Genomic DNA, 22,096 nt, shown 5'->3' with positions numbered 1-22,096 from the left:
AAATTTCATGCACAATGTTCAGCAGTGGTTAATAAAGCCATTCAACTATTAGGTCTAATTAGGAAGAGTTTTTAAAAACATAACTATGGTGATGTTTGCTAGTTTATATGAGGCATTAATTAGACCCATTTTGGAATATGGGGCTGGCCCTCAAATTGATATGCATAAATGAATATTCAGTGGAAGGCTACTAGAATGGTTGATTCTAATGCTGGTGACATGGTAACTGAGCATAATGTTTACTGCATATTAGGTACAAAATGGATTTTTTTTTTTTTTGCAGAGTGCATACATTTAAGAATTATTCCACAACTCAGTAGAAGGGTCATTAACCCCAGACACCTCAACTCTCACACATTACGTGTGAGACGTACATTGGATTGTTGTCTCGTACATGGTTTTCCATCTCCCTCATTGAAATTCCTGGAAAATCAAGCTCTCACGTAATTTAATTTCACTTTGGACCTTTTGGAAAGCACTAATCAGTACTCTAATGGATATTATTAATTAATTAAAAATGGAGAGGTATGGCTAACTGAAAGTAGCAGTCAAAGAAAATTGCAAATTTTGCAATTTTTGCACTGAGGAATTTTCAACGAAATGGAAACCTCACACATAAGTAGTAAGCAAGTCTCACTCATTTGTCACTCCAAATGAACTTTACAGGTTGAGGTCTCTGTAACGTTAGCTAACCCTTGGAAAGATTTATGCAATGAAGAAGTAATCAGCACAATGTAAACTGATGATTTTAAGAGATTGATTGACTAGCTACTAGCTATATGATTAACAATAGCTATATACATTAAGATTAGCTATTATTGCAGTGTGTTGTGTTTTGTACTGATAATAAGAATATAGCCGTAAAACTAAGAGTTCGCGAATTTTGGAATGTAGGAGTAATTCTAATTGTTTAGTTGTAGTTATAGCAACGGTTACTTTCACCCCGAGCAAATTTTCTAACATTGGCGAACACAATACACCCTTAGGGAAGATGTTTAGGTCGCGAAGTGCTAGTGCTCCACCAGTGACGTTGTGTTTTGTATCTGCTGACGTGACGAGTAGGAGCAGGAGTAGAAATACGAACGTGACGTATGAGCGTAATGTCGACCAGTTAACCAGCCACCTTGCCACCTGGAGCAACGCTGAGGTAAGCAAGCAGTATATAAAGTGTCCTTTCGTGAGCTCTAGTAGTATGTTCAGCATTAAAGACTCAAAATTGCCCTGCCCCTGTGTTAGTATCTGAAGTGACTACAATCATAGATCCTTTCTAACCCTAAGGTATAAAGGATCTATGCTACAATCAAGCTTATGCAACTGTGCGCAACTAACGCAAGTACAAATTGTTACCAATATTCATTTCTGCCAAGATTAGAATAATGTAGATATTGAATAATTGTGACTTATTCTCTTTTAAAGGTTGCTTGTACAATTCTTGTTCAATTACTACTATGATGTTTGTAGACTTTGTACATTAGCGTTTTACCCAGTGCTCTAGATCAGCAGTTTAAGGGAGCTATGACCACAGTTAAGCATAGCAAAGCCATTCCAGTCACTATGAAGGTGTAGCTCATAACTGCATGCTATAGTATACTCTGGCAGTTCTGTGTATTATTACAAGGTCTGCCGGGTGTCATATATAGCCAATATCAGGCCACTTCAACTAAATCTTTTGTTTCTTGGGTCCAACCGACCCTATATTATGCACCTATCAATGTTTTGCCCCACTACTATGAACACGGGCAGAGGTGGGGATTTGAACACTTAAAAATTCTTATCCCCACTACCTGGGGCTACTTTTGATGTCGAATCCCCCACTTATCCCCCAGTAAAATACCACGAAACACCCGCTACGTGCCCTAGTAGCATCAAATACCCCACCACCTGGGGCACGGTTTGAGGTCGATTCCCCCACTAATCCCCACCTAGCCTCCACTTCTGCCCGTGTTCATACTAGTGGGGCAAAACATTGATATGCGCATTATTCTTTTATGTTAATCACGTGATCACCTTGCAAGCAGCAAAAAATGCCACAAAGGGGTTGCAAAGTTACCTTTAAGCTGTCATAAAAGTAAGTAATACTCAATACAGGGTATCTAACCATATAGCTGGCTACTCACAAGTGATACAACAATCACAATGTAGCTTAGCTGTCGTTTGACTTGTGAAAATTCTCTTTAGCTGGCAAAAATTCATATATTTATTTTTACCCTGCACTTGGATGAATTTGGCCCAGGAAACAAAAGGTGTAGTTGAAGTGGCCTAAGTAAGCAGTCACCGCAAGGTCTGGTTATAGCTGTCACTATTATTCAATGATCGCTGTCAGTGATAATCAATAAACTAGTTTACTACCTTTAGTGTGGTATGTACGGTTATTGGGGGATGTGTGTTATATAATTTTTAACCCTGTGGCTCAAGTGTTTTAATGGTGTATGTATAATGACATAGCTTAATTTTTTTACGTTGTAATTTCAGATGTTAACTATTTTGGAGTCATTGGTGGGAAGATGCCACTTGAATCAATTGGAATTCTTATGGACGGTATGTACACTGTCTTACAAATTTACCATCACCACCAATGATACGATATGATAACTATTACACTATCATTTACTATACCTACCAAAATAATATACTGTTCTCAATAGACTCTCGAGCCTGTCATCCATCGAGACTTCCACCAAGCCATGAAGATAGTTGATCCAGGAAGGCCCTACACTCCAATGTCTACCCCAGCTAGTAGGGAGACTAGGAGCAGACTACAATCCTCAAGGAATAAGGTCAGCAGATGTGAGCATTGTGCAATGTGTTATTATTATTATTATTATTGTTCTTATTACAGAGGAAGAATCAACTGTTCCTAGCTCAAAGTGCCATTGTGTGCTCAGAGGTGGTTACTAATTTTGTTCTGGTATATGTACACACTACTACCCATACAGTAACACGCACTTTATAGAACCTACGAAATGAAAAGTTGACCAAAGCTATATATTGTCTTCATTGTATTACCTCTATTCCACTACCTGTAAGAAGTAAGGCCAAAACAACATGGGGCTCCAAAAGCTGACATCAAAACTCCAACAAGAAATCCCATACCTAGTGCTGACTCAATCTCCTCACTCAACATGCAGTCTAGACAAGCGTGTAAACCTCAGCAGTTCTCCATTTAATTCTACTTAACAACTCACAAATGCATACTGTAATATTAAACCTTCAGTCTAAATGTTTCCACTGTAGGAAGATGCCAGGAATTTGATAGATGAAAACAATGTCTGTGATCAAAGGTCCAGAATATCATCATCACAGTCAGAGTCCAGTATTGCTAGACTGTAAGTCACTTTAGTACAGCTAGAATAGTACGTTCATATTGAGCTGAAATCAACCTGACATATATAACAGTTTAAAAAGATAATTGTATTACAAATATGGCTTCATCTTGTTATCACTGTGTTGTTTTATGCTGTGTTTTCAATACCATTTTCAAAGAGACGTATTTAAGTCATCACTTGTAAGGTTTCCATAGGAAATGTATGACTATAATTTTAAGGTGCGGTGAGTACAAGGGCTGAAAATTTAGCTCACTCTCTTCTTGTGGTATCAGCTCAACATGAACACACTATACACTAGTCATGGTTGCTCTCACAGGATCACTAACAAGGAGCCATTGTCCCTCAGTAAGACATTACCAATACTACCAGCTAGTCCTCCCCTACCAGTGCAGTCACAAGTTGTTAGGAGAGGGAGGACACAGAGTGGGTGTGTCACTGGCAGGAGGACCATTAGTGCTCAGAGGAGACATGTACAAGCTGCTGTACATCAACAGATTAATGCTTTTGATACTGATAATATTGTACTGCCTTATACTGGTACTCCATTGGGTATGTCAAGGTATGTAGTGAGTGTCTGCACTGCCTATGTATGTCCTTGCTGTGGGCCTTGTATATCACTATTTGTGTCTAATGACAGTGCTGCTGTCCCTGACTGTGTGGTGGATAGCAGGCAGTGGGGTTCCGTTGCGCTAGCTGACAACATCATACATACACTGGAGGCAGCTGGTTCCACTATAGATTGGCCCATTCTCCTGGAGGTTAACTTACTTGGTCTTAATAAAAATAGTTTCCCCTAGCTAGGTTGGTAGTGGTAGGGGTTACGACCATTGGAGAGGCAACAAAGCTGTATACTATGTGTGTGGTATGTATAATGTGAGATGCATTGTATTATACAGTGTTCACACCTCTGTCAGGTCATGCTGTACTACTCCAATACTATATGATAGTGATAACTTCACTGCTCCAGAGATCAGCCAGTTCCTCTGCTGGTTTGGCAACCTACAAAGAGGTAAGAGCTACCACAACTGACCATACACTAGTAGTCAAGTGCGTTAACACAGATAATGAACAACAAGAGATCCTGGAGCTTATCCTGAGGAGTCTGAGTGTAGCAGAACTGTATTACCTGAGAGCATTACTAATGGTCAGTATAACAAATAGTTCATAATATACAAATACGTACTATGAAATAATGTGGTAGCAGTGTGATCTTGTGAGTAGTGATTAAATCACAACAGCATGCCATCTCTGAGAGCTAAAATGCCAGTTACATATGTCTACAGAAAATTTGATATGCTAACAACAAAGGTTAATGTGCTGATATTCACCTTCACACTAAAAAAAAAACATTCAATGTCTTCCTGTAATATGTTTGCTAGATGTATATAGTAATTTGAGGTAAGTACACACCTGATACCACACATGGTTAGTGTAGGCACTCATTATTTTCACTTAAATATATTCCTATATCACTATACATGTTCTTCCACATCCACAGCTTCGCCAGTACAGAGACTACATAGCCAACTTACCGGAGCACCTCTCTTGTCGTATATTGAAGCTCATACCAGCTAAGGATCTCTTCTTGGCTTGTCGGGTGTGTGTGAGCCTCTATTACTGTGTATGTGTGTCATCAACATTCCTCCTCAAAGGTGTCAAAAGCTTGGAATGCAAGAGCCAGTAGTGGTGAAGTGTGGATGAACAAGTGTCATACTAACCGAATGGGTATGTGACTGTGTGTGTGTGCGTGTGTGCGTGCATGCGTGCCCGCGCGTGTGTGGTGTACTTAAGTACAGTGCATAGCCATTAATACTAGCTAATATTCAAAATAAGTGTGGCAGAGCAGCTATAGATGCAGTTTCTGTGATGCAGGCTATAAAAATGTTTTCCCAATAATAACTTGCTACCTAACTTGATGTTAAAATCTTAGATTAGAAGTCGGAATTGTGCCAGGCATCTTTGTGGGTTTAATTAAACACCTCAAAACTGTTTCATAACTCAAAGCATTCCATGCATACCACAGCCATGTGTAAAGAGGTATTCCTTGCAGGTCTTCCCCTTCAAGTAAGAACCACTTGGAAGAACCTCTACCTTGATGACCTCAGACTGAAGAGGAACTGGAGGAAAGGAAAGTGTATTGTCACCAAACTGACTGGCCATACTAACAAGTAGGTATTTTTGTAGACTATGTGTGATCTGGTACACCGCTCCTCTGTGTAAGTACCAGTCTATTTTGCTTTTTTTCCACCTATTTTTCTTTCCAGCAATTCTTTTATTTTTCACCTATTATATGTTCCATATTTTGCTCAAGAATTATTTTATTTTGCTCATCATTAATCTTTGTTAATCGTTAATTGACCATTTCCAAGTGCAAATTTCACTTTAAAGTGACTGTTCTATTAGAGTATCTCGATCTGCACTTGCTCTTACAATGTGTAGCAAAAAACTAGCTAGTATTGCTAACATGTGACTGTTCTATTAGGGTATCACTATTGTCACTTGTTCCTCCTGTAACAATTAGCTATGTATTGTTGATATTTTTGACGTGTGACTGCTCTCTATTAGAGTATCTTGATCTTTTGTGCATTTTTTATGTCTCTTTCACAAAAATTGGCCAGCATTTTACTCATTACTTTTACCCAGCCATTCCAAAAATTTTTGCCAACGAAATCGACGTGTCCCTACCTTTGTGTCCTGAACATCTTGGGACTGTTAAGTTAGGTGGCTCTTAGAAAGACACGATTAGTGGTAAACATTTGAAGTCAAGTCGCTACCTGGTTGAGGATTATTTCTGCATTCAACAGTTCAATGCCAATAATTATTCTTACTCCCTTCCATACGGAAGTTCATACAGTAACCTTCTTATGGTGGGATAATAAAGAACAGTGTGTTCACATGTTACCATACACTACACAGTGTCACTTGTGTGAAGATAAAAGACACTACAATAGCTACAGGGAGTTCTGATCGTACCATAAGGTTTGTACAATCTTTATATAGCATATACTTGTAGTTGTGCTAATATAATAGAATATGGGACTTGGATACTATGAGAAGTACGAGGACACTAGTTGGTCACCAGGTAGCTATTTTGTGGGTGTGGCGATGAATGTGTCTTGTTATGTCATGTTTTATAGAGAGGGGTGTGGTGTCTGAATTTCTATGGTTTGAATCTCCTCATTAGTGGATCACATGATCACTCTCTCAAAGTATGTATCATTATGACACCATCAGTCTTACTATACTACTTGTCTGTAGATCTGGAACATTCTAACTGGTGTTTGTGAAAGGTAAGCAACCCCACGGCTAATAAGGTCACTGAGTAATAAGGTGGTCACTTTTGTCTGAACCATTACTTAAAATTGACACTTTCTAATAACGAAACATGACAGTTCTATACAATGGGACCTGTATGTTAAGGTGGACACTTGATGACACCCAGACACTTGGTGAAGGTTCCAAGCACATAAACTGACCTAGAGACTGATCACTTAGAGGCATCCATAATACACTGGTTTCACTGTATACCAATCAAGGTGTACTAGTTGGACTTCATAGTGTCCATACTGACCACTTAATTGGTTTACTTATCATACATTCTGTGTAATATTTCAATAAGCTTTGCTTTAAGTGTATAGCACTTGTTATAATAAATTATCCCTTTCTACACCTAAACCTACAAGTAGTTTGTTATATTCCCTCCTAGAACACTCGCCTACCATACGGCTCCAGTGTGGTCATTGCAACAGAAGAAAGATATCCTTATTAGTGGATCACATGACAAGACGGTTAGTTGCAACATGCTACATCACATAATCAGCCCCACCCACCCCTCAGGCAGTAGTATGGGACATCAGACACTGCAAGTTAAAGCAACAACTTGTTGGACATGATGGTGCTGTGTTTGCTGTGGATCTTGATGAGAAGGCTAAAATAGCATACACCGGCTCTGGTGATAAGGTATGTATTACTGGTGTAATGTACTATAATGTACTACATCGGAAATACAGAATGTTTGCCTAAAATAAACATCCCGCTTTAGCAAGTTTGGAAAATCATGAATGTGGTGGTATACTGGGTAGGCAAGACTGCTAGCAAGGCAGCTGAAGGCTTTGCTCACTTTGTGTGTGTGTTTGCATGTAGTGTAGTATAGTCAATGGTGTAGTGTAGTTAGTGTGTGTTTTGTGGAACATCACAGCCAGGTGGTTCAAATTCAGTAGAAACCAAAGTTTCATTTTGAAAAAAAAAATTTTGCATCACACAATTTATAATAGTTTTCTCACGTAATTATTTCTAAATTTATGGTTGGGTATTGTTGACATATATTATATAGACTATTAGACAGTGGGATATCCACAGTGGAAGATGTATTAGGATCATCAAAGCCAGCAAGACTGACCCTATCCTCTCCCTTCACCTACAACAGGTAACTACGTAACAACTACTGTAATTCGCTTTATTTTTGTACAAAAACTTTTTGTGTTAAAAAGTTCCATGTAAAATGCAAACTACAGTATACGTATTACCCTTGAGACATTTTGCATTGAAAGGTGTCCTGATTTCAGGGTGTATTGAATGAATCCTGACTATCTTTGTATTTGAACTTTAGGATCTCTTTTATATGGTTACTCAATATTTCATAACTATTTCATGTGTTTATGAGTTTGTATGTGACATGACCTAGTTGACTGCTTGAACCATGTCCCCATAGCATTGTGGTACACTTAATGTGTCAAGGAATAAATTAAGCTACAAATCTATGTTAAAACTTCAAATGTACAGGCAGTATATAGTATGCTGTCAAAGAATGATGCTATGGCAATTAGTCACAACAACTACTTATATGGTCATTAAAACTGTTGTCACATGGTAGCTAACTTATCCAACTAGGAAAATGATAATTAGTTGTTTACCAGTTTTTGATCTGTCAATGTCTTGTGTTGATGTGGGAAGTGTAAACAAAAAAAGTACACTGAATTGTGAATACAGAAGAATTATGTATCTTTAAACAACACTCATGATTTAAGGTGGCGCTGAACCGATTAAGTCCAGCCGCACAAAACAATTTGCTTCAACCCATGCACTTAATGAGGGTGGCCCAAAACTTCGCTAGTGTACAATTTAATCTATGCCAATAACACGCCTTCATTTTTCGCCTATAAAACCCTCAAGTTTTAACCCGATTTTAAAAATAACTTGGCCAATGAACAACCTAGCGCTAAGCCACTTCGGTTCCAACCATTTCTCACCTTGTAGAACAATTTTACGCCTTCCTTTTCACTGATAACAACATAGAAAGTAGTGAAAACGTACACCTGTGGGCTACAACATTGGCTAACAACTCCATCAAACCTGAATCCCAAAAATTCAAAGCATACTATTGTATAGTATAGTATCGCTTACCCAATGCCTATACCAAATTTTGATGGTTTGTGGTGCATAATTTTGAAGTTATTTAGCGAGAAAGGAGACGGTGTGGCTAATCAGGGCACGGTCCGTATTACAGTAATCACGCGATGGCAGCTGGTGCCATTCACCAGTGAATTAACCAGAGTTGTGACAAGCTAATAGTTTTAAAGCGTGAATAACATTAGTTGTATCAACAAAAGTAGCTGGGTGGTCTGACAGCCTGTTCTGTTAGTCCATTGAAATGCTTTGCTGTGGTCTATAAATTTCCGCATTTGTTTGCACATTACCACAAACATGCTGTACAATTAATTTTGTGTGGCTGCCCTTAATTGGTTCAGCGCCACCACACCAATGTTCCTAACAAATAATAATAAAGTATCTATCAGTTTATCTGCTATCATATACAACAAGAAGCTGTAACAGAAGAAAAAATTGACAAATCAGTATATAAATTTTTAACTCTTCACCATAATTGTGTTAATTTGAAGCCTGACTCTTTTAAACTATTTTAGTATGCTTTATATTGTGTGTATATCCAGTGTGTTAAGCATGCATCATCAACATTCATCGTAGCTAATATAATAAAGGGTACATCAATTTTTCCATTATGCAGTATCACTTATCATCTGATAAATGACATGTATTATACATACACAGGGCTATCTGGTGTGTGCTGCTGGTATGGTGATCACACTATGGTCAGCTAATGGTGCTAAGAAGATCAAACAATTTCACGGTCATGAAAACAGGTACACACACTCGTGCACACACACACACACAAAAGTAAAGCTTTCGGCTATCACAGTTTTCCAAGTTCTTGAAGATGCAAAGCGTCATGCATGTACAAACATATATACATGTGCGGTTGTTTAATGGCGGATGTGCTGGTGTCATCTACTCACATTGGAGCTTGAACTTATCCATGTATAAAACTCAGACCAAAAGTTACATGCACGCACGCACGCACACACACACACACACACACACACACACACACACACACACACACACACACACACACACACACACACACACACACACACACACACACACACACACACACACACACACTACACCAGTCATTACTCTAACTTATGGTGTAGGGTGGAGACAGTGCAGCTGAAGGTTTATGAAGATGACTACAAGCATAACATCATCTTGAGCTCCAGTAAAGACTGCAAAATAAAATACTGGAATACTAAAACGTAATTACGTAGTATTGTATAAGTGTCAGTCTGTGGAATAGTATGTGTGTTAATGTGTACATGTCTTTCCCTTTGACACTATAGTTTGTCGAAATATTTCTGGGGTTGTATATATATGTACCATATGATATGTACCATATGATATGTACCATATGGCTAAAATGTTTGAGGGGACACAAATTTTGTTGTTGTGTTATTTTCTAAAACCATAAAGGTTTTAATCCTTACAAATAACAGACAGCACCAAATAATAGACAGAACTCTTTTTGGTATGGTGTACTAAATCCTTGCCCATGCGCCGTGCATTCAAAAAGGTCAAGGTGAACCCAAGCCTTAACAATCTCATTTCTTAAAAACTTCTATCCATATGGTAAATGGACCTAACTTATTGTCTATTGGTATATATATCTTGTTACAGTGGTAGATGTATTCGTACACTGTCAGGCCATCTTGACCCACTGAACTGTGTCCAGTGTAATGACATTCTCATTGCTAGCACCTCAACTAATGGATGTGTTAGGATATGGAACTTTGATCCTCATGCTCTACTGTACAGTTGTAGTACTTTACATAACTATTCATGAAGTGTATATGTGTATATTGGATCATATATCAATAGCTATTGGTTTTGTGCTGCATGGAATTTGTGGGCATAACACAAATATAAATGCGTTATTGACCATAGCTGGGTATTGCATAATCTTGTTGGTAACAGTGTTGAATGAAGTGTTTGTGTGTGTGGCCCCTAGAACTTCAAAACAAAACAAGTTCATGATAATAATAATAGTGGCAGGAACACACATATTATGAGAGGTTGTTATATTATATGTTATTACTATGGTAACAGTAAATATTTACTAATGTTTTCTGTGATATGTTTTCCCCATTACATCAGCATACAAACTATAGTGTTTATAGTCTATATACTTATTTAGCTTGTTCAAGTAAAGGAATTCAACTAACTGGTGCACTATTCTGTAATAGAAACTACACATGATTTGTTATCAAACTAATTCCTCCTTGTTTGCAGCTTATCATCAAGGCAGAAAAAGCTTAATGGCTAGAAACTTGTTCGACTTTAGCTTGATCATCGTACAGTCTAGTTGCCATGGACACTGATGAACAATAGAATGGAGTGTTGTACAGTTATACCACACTGATCAGTGTATAATCATGTACCACCACAAACCGTTTATTCTTACAAACCCAGTCTGACAAAATGACTTTCCAGATATCCAAGTCTGACTATTGTGTGTGTGTGATAAATCTGTTTAAAATGTTACCATGTTATTGTGCTATGCAGCAGATTTTTACGTTGTTAATTTTAAAGGCCATAAACTGGCTTTGTCAGACTAGGTCACAAATGTTTCTATGATACTGATGCACTTACCAAAGTTTGTTGCTACTGTTATGATGTAGTCATAGTAACAGCTAACCTAATATACTAAACCATAATTATTACACACAAGTGTGAAACCGCATGTGTATTTTTTGTAGCATTTAACACAATACCTATTATTGATTTATTAGCTGTTATGTGCCATTACTAAGGTACACTTGGGTTGTGGCGTTACTTCCCCATAAAGGTTTCCTTGAACAATATAAGTATGTGGAGAAAACAGGAAGTGATTATAGAATATAAAATAAACCATGCAAGCTCATAGTAGTGGTATGATGGAAATTTCCCCAAACCAGAGAACTTGAGTATTAGCTAGTTCTGTTTCACTGGCAGTCAATTTTGGAGGTTGTCGGGAACTAATAATTATTATACTTGTAACACAACTTTGTCAATAATAATACGCCTATCAAAATTTTTACCCCACCAAGGAGGGGATTTGCCCTGGGACAAATTTTTAAATCTAATCCCTTCCTTTCTCCATTAGAATATCTCGATCCTATGTTTCAAGCATTGCCTAAACTCCCACACCTGCATGGGGTCCAAATTTTTGTCTAATCCCCTCAATATGCCCTTTGTTTACATCTGGGTAGACCAACAACTTAAATTTTGAGTTGCACTCTGTTAATTGTGATATTTAATTAGTGAGTATCACTGCATAATTGTGTTAGATTATTATAAGTTATGGTAGCTCAAATATCCTTATCCAACTACAAGTCAATGATTGTCTAGTATTGTTCTTATAGTGGGATCTGAAACTATTATCATTAAACACTCAGCTGTACTGCCTACACATGTACACGAATGTTGTCATGTATACTACATGTTGTTTTGTCCCAACCAATTTTTCTTTTATTCATGTTGTCATGAATAAACCAATTTTCCTTTTATATAGAGGAGGACAGTATTATATTATTGTTCATCACCCTATACACGTTGAACTACTACCTGTGAAGACAGTTTAAAAAGGAAAATTGGTTTATTCTCAAGAGAAATAATATTTCAGCTAACTAGATGATTGGCGGTTTTCCCTATGAAAGTGCCATCCAAACAATATAGATGATGTCATAGTTTATAAGCTTTAAACAACAGACTTGAACTGTCAGTATGCTGGTACATCTGAAGTTATTTTTACATGGAATGTGCTAAACACACAAAGTACACACCCACACTTCCTGCAATACTTTCTGGCACTGCAAGAGTACGTGGAAACAACAGGAAACAGGAAGTGATTATGTAATACATTAAAGTAGGTCTATAAATAAGGTTGACAACATTTTATCTGTTATAACTGCACAGTTACAGATAATTGTGGCTGTTAATATTGTATAGAGATATGAAGATGATAGTGTGGATAATCGTGAGTGTGTTGGTAGCATGTACTACTGCAGAAGTGGAATACAAGAGGACTGGAGATTGTGATGTAAGAATGATGTGACCAGCTTTTCCATGTCTGCTTATAACCAACCTTACTTCAGGTCATCCAAGAGTGTGTGTATAAATATATTTCAACTCAATACAACTATGCTGAAGAGGATCGAGAAGTGACAAATTTTTTTGCAAATGTCAACTGGCACTGTGAAAGCAGTAAGACCTACGTAGCTGTATATGCACAAAATGCATGTATTGCAATAGCTGTAGTATTGTTTCCCTCACATGTAGGTGGTACTTATGGGTCACAATCAGCCAATGAGTACTGTTTCACCTTATCTGACGCAGTTGTAGTAGCATCAGCTGATTTCAATCCAAAGTATGTAGTTTGTGTTATCTATCGTGTCCTGTCCTTGTACCTGCAGATTACCATGTTTTCATATCTCCTCCAACACAGTGACACAATGAACTACACATATGATGATCAACAACAATTCTTAGCAGATAAACTTCAAGGAGAGTTCTGTTATGTGCAAACATCTGATGGGAAGATTGTGTCAGTACATTACGGGACAACAGAAAATCATGAGGCCATTAATATTAAGAGGAGCATAGCAAGCACGTTTCAGGCAAACTTTGATAACGCAAATTTTGATGTTGAAGAGGCTGATGCTAGTTCTGTCCACACATCACATTACAGGTACACTGCAAGTAACATTTTTTGCAAAAGTTATATGCTTGTTTGCTGGTAATATTGCCTGGAGCAGAAAATTCTTATTGCATTAGGAACACTGACAGTAAAATGCTACATGCAAATTACTGTTTTATGCACTTATGTGTCCATATCAAATTAAATATCTTTGGTGATCCCATTGTTGAGCAAGACACAGCAAATCTCCCTGTAGGCCTTCATATGTATATGTGACCCAGTCTGAGAAACCCGGTCTTATCGCCCATGTCAGCAGATTCGATTTTTCACCCAGGACACATAGCTACATGAATAAACTATCTAATTCCACACTTAGAATCAGCTAGACTTGAGTGGTCTGGTTTTGCTGGCTGCTTTTCCCGAGCCCAGTGGCGGTCCGTATGTGTGGTTTGGGGCCTTAATGGAGCTCTGGTCAGCCTGAGAATGACTGTATGTGGCTGTACAGCTCTGTGGTGTTGAATAAGTACTTCTGCTGTAAATTTCCTTTCATTTTAGCCAGTTTTGAGACTTCAATGGCTCAAAACTTGGCATAATTCATTCTTTGGCCTTCCTATTCAATTTTTGAACACCATCTTGCCCTCCTTTCAGGGCCCCCGCCTCCCACCTAATTTGCAGCACGCCTGATACAGTCAACCTTGGGTTAAAAACTATCTAAAATGGCGGGAAACTTAGTTGTTGGCTTCTTGTACAGTGGATGCTCTGGAAGGTAAGGAATTGGTGTAAAACGTGTGAAAATTTGGTACACATAGCTTCAACCATTGGCGAGCTACAACACACTAAATACTTAAAACTGGCATTACTCGATACTTTTAAATAGGCGATAAGCCTGGTTTTGTCAGACTGGGTCACATATCATGCAGCCAGTGTTGGGCAAGTTACTTTTTAAAAGTAACTAGTTACATATTACATATTACTTGCAGCTGAACTATTTAGTTACAGTTACATATTACCCATAAAATAAAGTAACTGTAATAATATTACATATTATATTACTTTGTGTCCATAGCCTTAAGCTGTCACGTGTGAAACTACCACCTTATCACGTGACACGATTGCGTTGTTGGACAATGTGCAAGTCTTGATATAAGTAAGTAGCTGGTGAATAAGCCTCACTTAGTAGGCTTCATTACTTCATTGTGGCTAGGCGTTACTCAGTGGGTTACTAACGAGTTTAGTAACTTCGTTACTTTTAGTAATGATATTACGGAATATTAGATTCGTTACAGTAACTATATTACTTAGGTAACGCATTACATTTGTAAGTAAAGTAACTTGAGTTATATTACCTGCTTTTATAGCGTATTTCGTTATATTACTTTGTTACCACAAAAGTAATAATATTACGTAACACGTTACATAAGTAGCGCGTTACTCCCAACACTGGATGCAGCTGTGTGTAGCTAATAGTTTATGAGCAGTGTACATGTGTTTGCTAGTTGAATGGAAACTAGCTATTATATGAGCTGCACACTGCATGTACATTCATACTTGTGCATGTGAATTCCTTGTTACAGTTTTATAAGAAATTCCAATGGAATGACTCATTTTATGCGTAAATTTAAGAGCAGTGATCTCATAAGAATGTCTGGTGAAGTACCAATTGACGTTATGGTGTACAATAAAGTTGAAGAATCCATGTTTGTTGGTCTGCTCCTCCAAGGATCTCGTGGATCAGTGAAAGCTAAACTTGATTTTGGAGATGATGAAACATCAGGCAAAGTAGTAGATGATGCCACTTATGATAAAACTATTGACTTTAGCAAGGAGTTTCAGTCAAGTGGAACTTACTCTATTGAAAAGGCTTATTGTCAGCAAAGAAGCAAGAGGGATGCTATCTTCCCTGATCTAACAGCACCTCACATTCAGAAGGGAACTCTGTTAGCAGTTATTGACTTAGGTTTGTATACATAATATTAAGTGTAGACACAAAACAGGCTATTTCCTGCTCATGCACAAGGGGAAATGGTCGTCTAACCCTTCAAGTTTGGTAACGGCACTAAATTTTCATAGTATATACTGCTCCTCTCATTGTTTGTATCCTTAACACTCATAGGCAAAGATGGTCAGTTCAGGATAAGAAAAATCAGAGATGCCATTCCATCAGTTTCTGGGCTGTTTGAAAGGCTTCATCAGAATCCCAATGACATTGCATTAGGTATAATAAATACACATTAGGTATGGTTGCATATTATTATGTTACTAATGCAGTGGACAGCTTCAAACAGTTATTAATGTTAGAGGCAAAACATGGTACTCCATCACAGTACACACCAGCTATTCAACAGTTGATAAAGTATTATAGGAAGGTAAAACTACTATTGTATGTACTGGATTAACTGTAGATTATGTACAAAATGTGTAGATACGATTGTCTAACAATCCACAAAGTGTGGAAATGAGAAAACTGATATATTCCTTCCTGGCTGTTGATGGTAGTCCACGCTCACAACAGGTATTAGCTTGCTAACACATGCAGTACTAAACTACATTACTTATTAAATTAAAGCTATTACTGTACATAAGTCCTTACAATGAAACATATCTATTTATACTTGTACAGATACTGGGGTCACTACTAACAAAGAGTATGAGAGAAGATGAACGAGATGTCTTGTTACATCAGTTGGCTCAGATTAGTAATGCTGGACCTGAACTAGTAGATACTGTCATTAATATCAACCCATCCAATGATGATAGTCTACTGCTGGTATTAGGAGCACTAGCTAGGAACAATGATCGTGCTATTCAGAATGTTGTAGTCGGTGAACTTCTTAGGAGACTTGACACTGTTAAATCATCTACCAATAACACTAAATTGATCATTCTCTTAAACTATGCCCTCGGTAACACTGGCTCTAAATTAGCCATTGATGCTTTACTGTCCAGTCTTGATCATGATGACATTGACACACAGATTTCTGTTATTAGGGGACTTGATGTACACCTTGATCAACCAACTTGTACAAAATGCTTTGATCATTTTACTGAATGGAACTGAGGAAGATAAAGTCCTTGAAGAGGCTTTAGTGATATTAAAAGAAGCATTGGATAATAAAATACTAATCAGTCCCAGTGAAGGCTTACTGGACACCCTTGTGAAGATTGCTGTTAAACTAGAGAACCCCAACCTGTATGAATTACTCATTCGATATCTTACACTGGTTGGTACTGATAGAACACACCAACATATCAATACAGTAAGAAGACAACACAACTATGGACAAGTTGTGCATGACCAAGTGAGTGACAATGTAAGAATCAGACGAGGCTCAGATTGGGATGAATATAATACAGATTTTGATACAGTAGCAAGCTATTTTCAACGCAGGAATGATGTCACCCAATATCCTACTCACAAAGCATATATTTGGGGTAAAACTTTTGGTATTGATAAGATGAACATGAAAATGGGAGCTGGCACATTTGCTGGGGCATATTGGAGTGGCTTGACAAAACGTCTTAAGCTGTATGCAAAGGCTACGGCCAAAGCTCATGTGTTAGGAAAGACTTTCACTATAGCTGATCTAGAGTACTCTGATCACACATCTGGTAACACCCTCTATCACAAAGTTTATGTAAAGCTGGGACCAAGTGTGCATACTAACATCAATGCACAATATGACCTGTCATGTAGAAGCTGGAAAACAAATCTCTGGAGCTCACGGGAATTTACTGTTTTCTACTTCGAATATATCATGTTTATTTATATTGGGACAATTAACTTCAATATCAAAGGAGCAGTCAGTACCTCAGGTAATGCTGGTATTTGTTTGTGTCCAGCAGACCTACTGGCTTGTGCTAATGTTGTTCCATCTGTAACCCTACATGTCACAGGAGGAGCAAGTGCCAACCTTTTAGTAAGTAAATTTAATTGATTTATACATGTATACCTGAGATATTGGCTTTCTTGTAGTTTACTGTATATGGAGGAATTGACGTGAGCACTAAATTCACTTACTATCTTGAACCAAGGATGTGTCTCCAAGCTGTGAAGAATACTATTACATTCAGACAGTACAGAGATGCTGAGTCTCAGGAGACAAAGGTAAGACTTATGTAATGGTCATCAGTATTGAAAAATATACATTGCCACAAATGTGTTATAGCTAGCTGCTTATAATTTCATAGCCAGAATTTGATTATAGCTGCCATTTTGTATTCTAGCTGTACTTCACTAGCCCATTACAGTATCCACCAATTGTGATCAAAACTTGTCTCAATTTGTATGATGGATATCCTGAGAACTATGTTAATATTGAACCATGGTATCGAATTATACTTGGAAATCGGAATGTGTGGCAACCTCATAGATGGAAACTATATGCCAAGAGTAAAAGTTTACTCTGGAGCTCCTGCTCTTCAGGAATTACTCCATGCAGCATCAAAGCATAAACTGTAACAGCTATAGTTGTGTGTGTGTGTGTGTGTGTGTGTAGTGGAACTCAGTCCTGTATATATATATAGACTATATGCAAATGTATAGCATTACAGTAGTGTGACTTGTACAAAGTCCTGCTATGTATTATCAGTGTTGGGAGTAACGCGTTACTTATGTAACGCGTTACGTAATATTATTTCTTTTCTGGTAACAAAATAATATAACGAAATACGCTATAAAAACAGGTAATATAATGCAAGCTACTTAACTTACAAATGTAACGCGTTACCTAAGTAATATAGTTACTGTAATGAGTCTAATATTACGTAATATTATTACTACAAGTAACGAAGTTACTAATCTCGTTAGTTATCCCTGAGTAACGCCTAGCCACAACAAAGTAACGAAGCCTACTGAATGAAGCTTATTCACCAGCTTCTTACTTATAACCAAAATTTGCATATTGTCCAACAACGCAATCATGTCACGTGATAAGGTGGTAGTTTCACACGTGACAGCTTAAGGCTGTGGACACAAAGTAATATAATATGTAATATTATTATAGTTACTTTATTTTATGGGTAATATGTAACTGTAACTAAATAGTTCAGTTGCAAGTAATATGTAATATGTAACTAGTTACTTTTACAAAGTAACTTGCCCAACACTGTGTATTATATAATGCATGCATATAATAAATTAACAAAATGCTTGTGCTTACATGCATCCCACGGGAATCAAAGATAAGTATATGAATTATGTGATGTCCTAGTCTGCATGTTAGTAATAAAATTTTATCACTTGCCATGTATATTCACTTTATAAATGTGAGATTGACTGTATACATAGCTAGCAGTTGCAGTATGCATCTATTAGTCAAGTTGCTGGTGTATCTGTTGCACAGATGAATTATTAAGCAAAGAGGCATATCAGTGCATATGTGATAGTTGTAACACTGCATGGCACTTGGGATTGTATGCTCGCAGTTCTTAAGTGTATCTGAGTGCTTCTTGTGGCAAGACTCCAACTCACCATAATCGTCACATGAGAATTAATTTATCCCCATAATTCAATTGATTTCAGTATAAAACAAACAGGGCGTTACCACTATACCTCACAGTTATGCTTGCTTTGATGAAAATAGCTTGCTTTTTTGAAGTGCAACCACTTTCCTGGGAAACATCTGAATGTGCACCCAGTAGCAGATTCAGAGCCGCTTCCTTCATTCCTTTCAAAAAAAATTGCATACAAGATTGAGATAGTTACTCTAATAAAGCAGTCACAGTGTTCATGAGGCATAACTATGAAGCTATGAATAAGGATCTTTATATACTTTATAGTATATACATTTGGTAAAGGGACTTTTTTTTCCTTTTTTTATAGTATACATTTTTTGTTGTATTGCAAATGTACCCTCTGAAATTCTTTTGGTGGTGTAACATCAAAACCTCCAGTTGGTCTTTGGAATGTATGGATAACAGGTTAGGCCAACAATTGTAAGTTGCTTTTTTCCCATCCTAATCAGGTGAAAAATACCATGCGGACGGGTGGTTATTATTTATTATATTGCTAAAATGTATTATTTAATATCAAGGATATTAAAGGGAGCCCATTAACTCCTAATTTCCTTTAGTTCTCTCAGATTTAGCAGAGAAGTAAGACTTGTTGTGAAGATTCAAATCTCAATAGAAGGTTAGATTTGAAGTATTGCAGACCCCTCATTTTCTCTAAGCATGCAGCCACCAAATCTTGAAGGCTGCTATAGAGTTCGCTGGCTAGGTATATCATGTTTGCATGTGGTCAAAGCACTAATTTAGCTATCAACTGCGCAGTGAAAATTTTTCATATGTTCCACACATGTTAATAACAGATTGTCAGATGAGTGAGACTCCTGTTCATAATATATCTCATTCACCAATGGGTACTTCAAGAGATCATCCAGGGCACTAAACAACATCAGAAACTCACTACCTTTCCAATAATACATCATGTGCTCACACTAGTGCTTATAAGCAAAAATAATTAGATCACGTAGCTATCAAATGCAATAATAATTTGCATGCGGCTCTAAACACCATGCAGGCGGGTGACAGGAAACAAGGAATCTACAATTGGTGGCCTTAGCAGTGAATCATTAACCATAGCAACAACAAAAACTATTATTAGTCAGACCACTTGCAACAAGAAGACAATTTAATCGACACATAAGTGAATAGCAGAGAAACAACTAGTAACAGTAGCTAAGAAACATGCCTAACTAGTTGTTTTTATTTCTGTCCATAAAATTATTTTGACTATTAGCTATGGGGTGGATGAGTCTGTACAAAAGTATGCATATCATTTAAGCATAAGCATTTATTGATTGACAACAATTGTTATAGCTGTCTATAGCTATTTAGTGTATAGCTTCTCTATTGTAAAGCTGGACCTATGATTTTGACTCTACATGATTTATTTGAAGTACAGCATCTGATTAATAACATAGACATGTGTGAATGACATGTGATAAGAAAACGCTACACACACTATATAGTATACAGTAAACATTCATGTAACATAATATTATATACTACACAGTCTTTTTAATTGCTAGCATTACTCTCCCCACATGCACCATACATGGTTCTTTAATCACTATCTCGCTATTGTAGTATTAGTCACCAGAAAACATGCAGTGCCAAACCTATCATGCTTTTTTAAATTTTGGTTGCTGACTCAACAGGTCCATCTTAATCATGGTGTGTATAAGAAGGAGAGTTCCAAAACCCTTTCCATATTTGTATTTGTATATTCTATAGGCTTAAAGTAGGAACACCAAATTAACATCAGTGCTTGATCACAATATTGTATGCAATAGCGCAAAACAATAAAGAAAACTATAAGCCATTAAACAAGGACCCTGAAAATCTGTGAGTACAGAGAGTCTGAAACTTGACCTCTTGATTACCGAACAACGTAACATTGTTCTGGTGATGACTTGGCTGTAGCCTAGGCAAGTAAGAAGTTACACAGCCTGAGACCTGTATTCAACCTCAGCAAGACTTCTCAGTGATAAATGAGACATTCACTCAGTTTATACCATGGTATAGTAATTTATTTGTATTTCCCATGCACAGAATCACTAAATCTTCTAAAATTTGAACCATTTTAGATATTCACGATCCATCAGCTGCTGAGGTAGTTCCCATAGTATTTCCCAAGGTCATTTCCAGATTTGATATCGTGAGCTATAAATGTAGAGGTTGCAGCTCCCAGCTGCTGACAGATATTGCCAAGTAAAATTTACTAGATTCGTGAATCATATTATTTTATGGATAGTGCAAACTATTACCAATACAGGTTTGGTTCCCTTTAAGACATAAGTGTAGTCATTATTCCACTCTGGAATTGCATACAACTTCAGTCTACGTAGCTGTAAGTCGAAGACCAAAAAAAAAAAAAAGGTCATCACCTGCTGACAATAGCTGCCCCTCACCATAGATGCCCTCACCAACTATATTTCCTTATTTATAACTAGATACATAACTTGCTACACTGTTCCTCAAAAGACTACTGTGACTGCTCTATTAGAGTATCTCGATTTGACTGCTCTATTAGAGTCGAGTAAGAAAGGCTCTTTCAAAAGGGGGTTCCGTGGAACCCTTTGAACCCCGTGGATCTGCCTCTGTATGTGCTGTTGAAGAACAGTATACAAACTGAGAAGCCATACCCTCGTCCCTCAATGAATGCACAAGTATAGTGCATAAGTTGAAGCAACAGTTATATGGTCATTCCATGGCAAATCACCAAGGAATTGTAGGGTCACCTCTCAGATTTTGATACAACTTAGTGTGTTTGTAGTACCTATGGTGCTCATCATCCATACCAATTTTTAGCCTCATACACCAAATAGTTTCTGATTTATGACCACAAATATTTTGAATATTTCATAAAAAAATTGGTCCATCTTGAGTTACAAAATCAACTGTAGCTCACCACTGTGTTAACATTTTAAAATAAAATTTTCAGTGATTAAAGACTGTTAATTGATCTTTCAAGTAATCCATAAACTATGGGATATCAATTTAATTAAGTTCAAAAGGCTCCATTAAAATCTTTAATCCTCAATATTTCAAAAAGTGCAGCTTCAAATTATTTGATTTTTTTTAGTAAATAATAATTGGGTTATGGTCTATTGTTGGTAAAATTTTTGTGGTGGGGCAACAATGGGTTCAAGAGATATAATTAAATATGTTGTGGTATGTAGTGGAATTGTGTAGTCTATTATTGCTATATGGGAGTGTACACCTCTAATAACCACTC

General features: G+C 37.2%; 2 protein-coding genes across 2 annotated transcripts; both read left to right on the top strand.

Moving 5' to 3' along the window:
* Nucleotides 1-908: 908 nt before the first annotated feature.
* On the top strand, nt 909-10,569 carry LOC136237521 (F-box/WD repeat-containing protein 7-like). The gene is made up of 21 exons (XM_066027697.1): nt 909-1,147; nt 2,473-2,538; nt 2,646-2,777; nt 2,840-2,887; nt 3,235-3,326; nt 3,643-3,885; nt 4,241-4,335; nt 4,388-4,470; nt 4,825-4,923; nt 4,979-5,051; nt 5,377-5,494; nt 6,243-6,305; nt 6,357-6,408; nt 6,464-6,535; nt 6,585-6,616; nt 7,033-7,114; nt 7,164-7,286; nt 7,660-7,752; nt 9,393-9,484; nt 9,839-9,940; nt 10,359-10,569. Exons 1-21 carry the CDS (start codon nt 992-994, stop codon nt 10,522-10,524), a joined length of 2,082 nt encoding a protein of 693 aa, XP_065883769.1. The 5' UTR covers nt 909-991; the 3' UTR covers nt 10,525-10,569.
* Nucleotides 10,570-12,328: 1,759 nt separating this feature from the next.
* On the top strand, nt 12,329-16,545 carry LOC136237522 (uncharacterized). Its single transcript, XM_066027698.1, has 10 exons — nt 12,329-12,585; nt 12,636-12,759; nt 12,815-12,923; nt 12,999-13,086; nt 13,165-13,407; nt 14,931-15,313; nt 15,470-15,571; nt 15,625-15,722; nt 15,779-15,868; nt 15,977-16,545. Exons 2-10 carry the CDS (start codon nt 12,673-12,675, stop codon nt 16,412-16,414), a joined length of 1,638 nt encoding a protein of 545 aa, XP_065883770.1. The 5' UTR covers nt 12,329-12,585; nt 12,636-12,672; the 3' UTR covers nt 16,415-16,545.
* Nucleotides 16,546-22,096: the final 5,551 nt, after the last annotated feature.

This window comes from Dysidea avara, chromosome 11, assembly GCF_963678975.1.
Source record: "Dysidea avara chromosome 11, odDysAvar1.4, whole genome shotgun sequence".
NCBI lineage: Eukaryota > Metazoa > Porifera > Demospongiae > Dictyoceratida > Dysideidae > Dysidea > Dysidea avara.
Note: the sequence above shows the minus strand (reverse complement) of the source record. Positions and strands in the feature narration are given on the sequence as shown.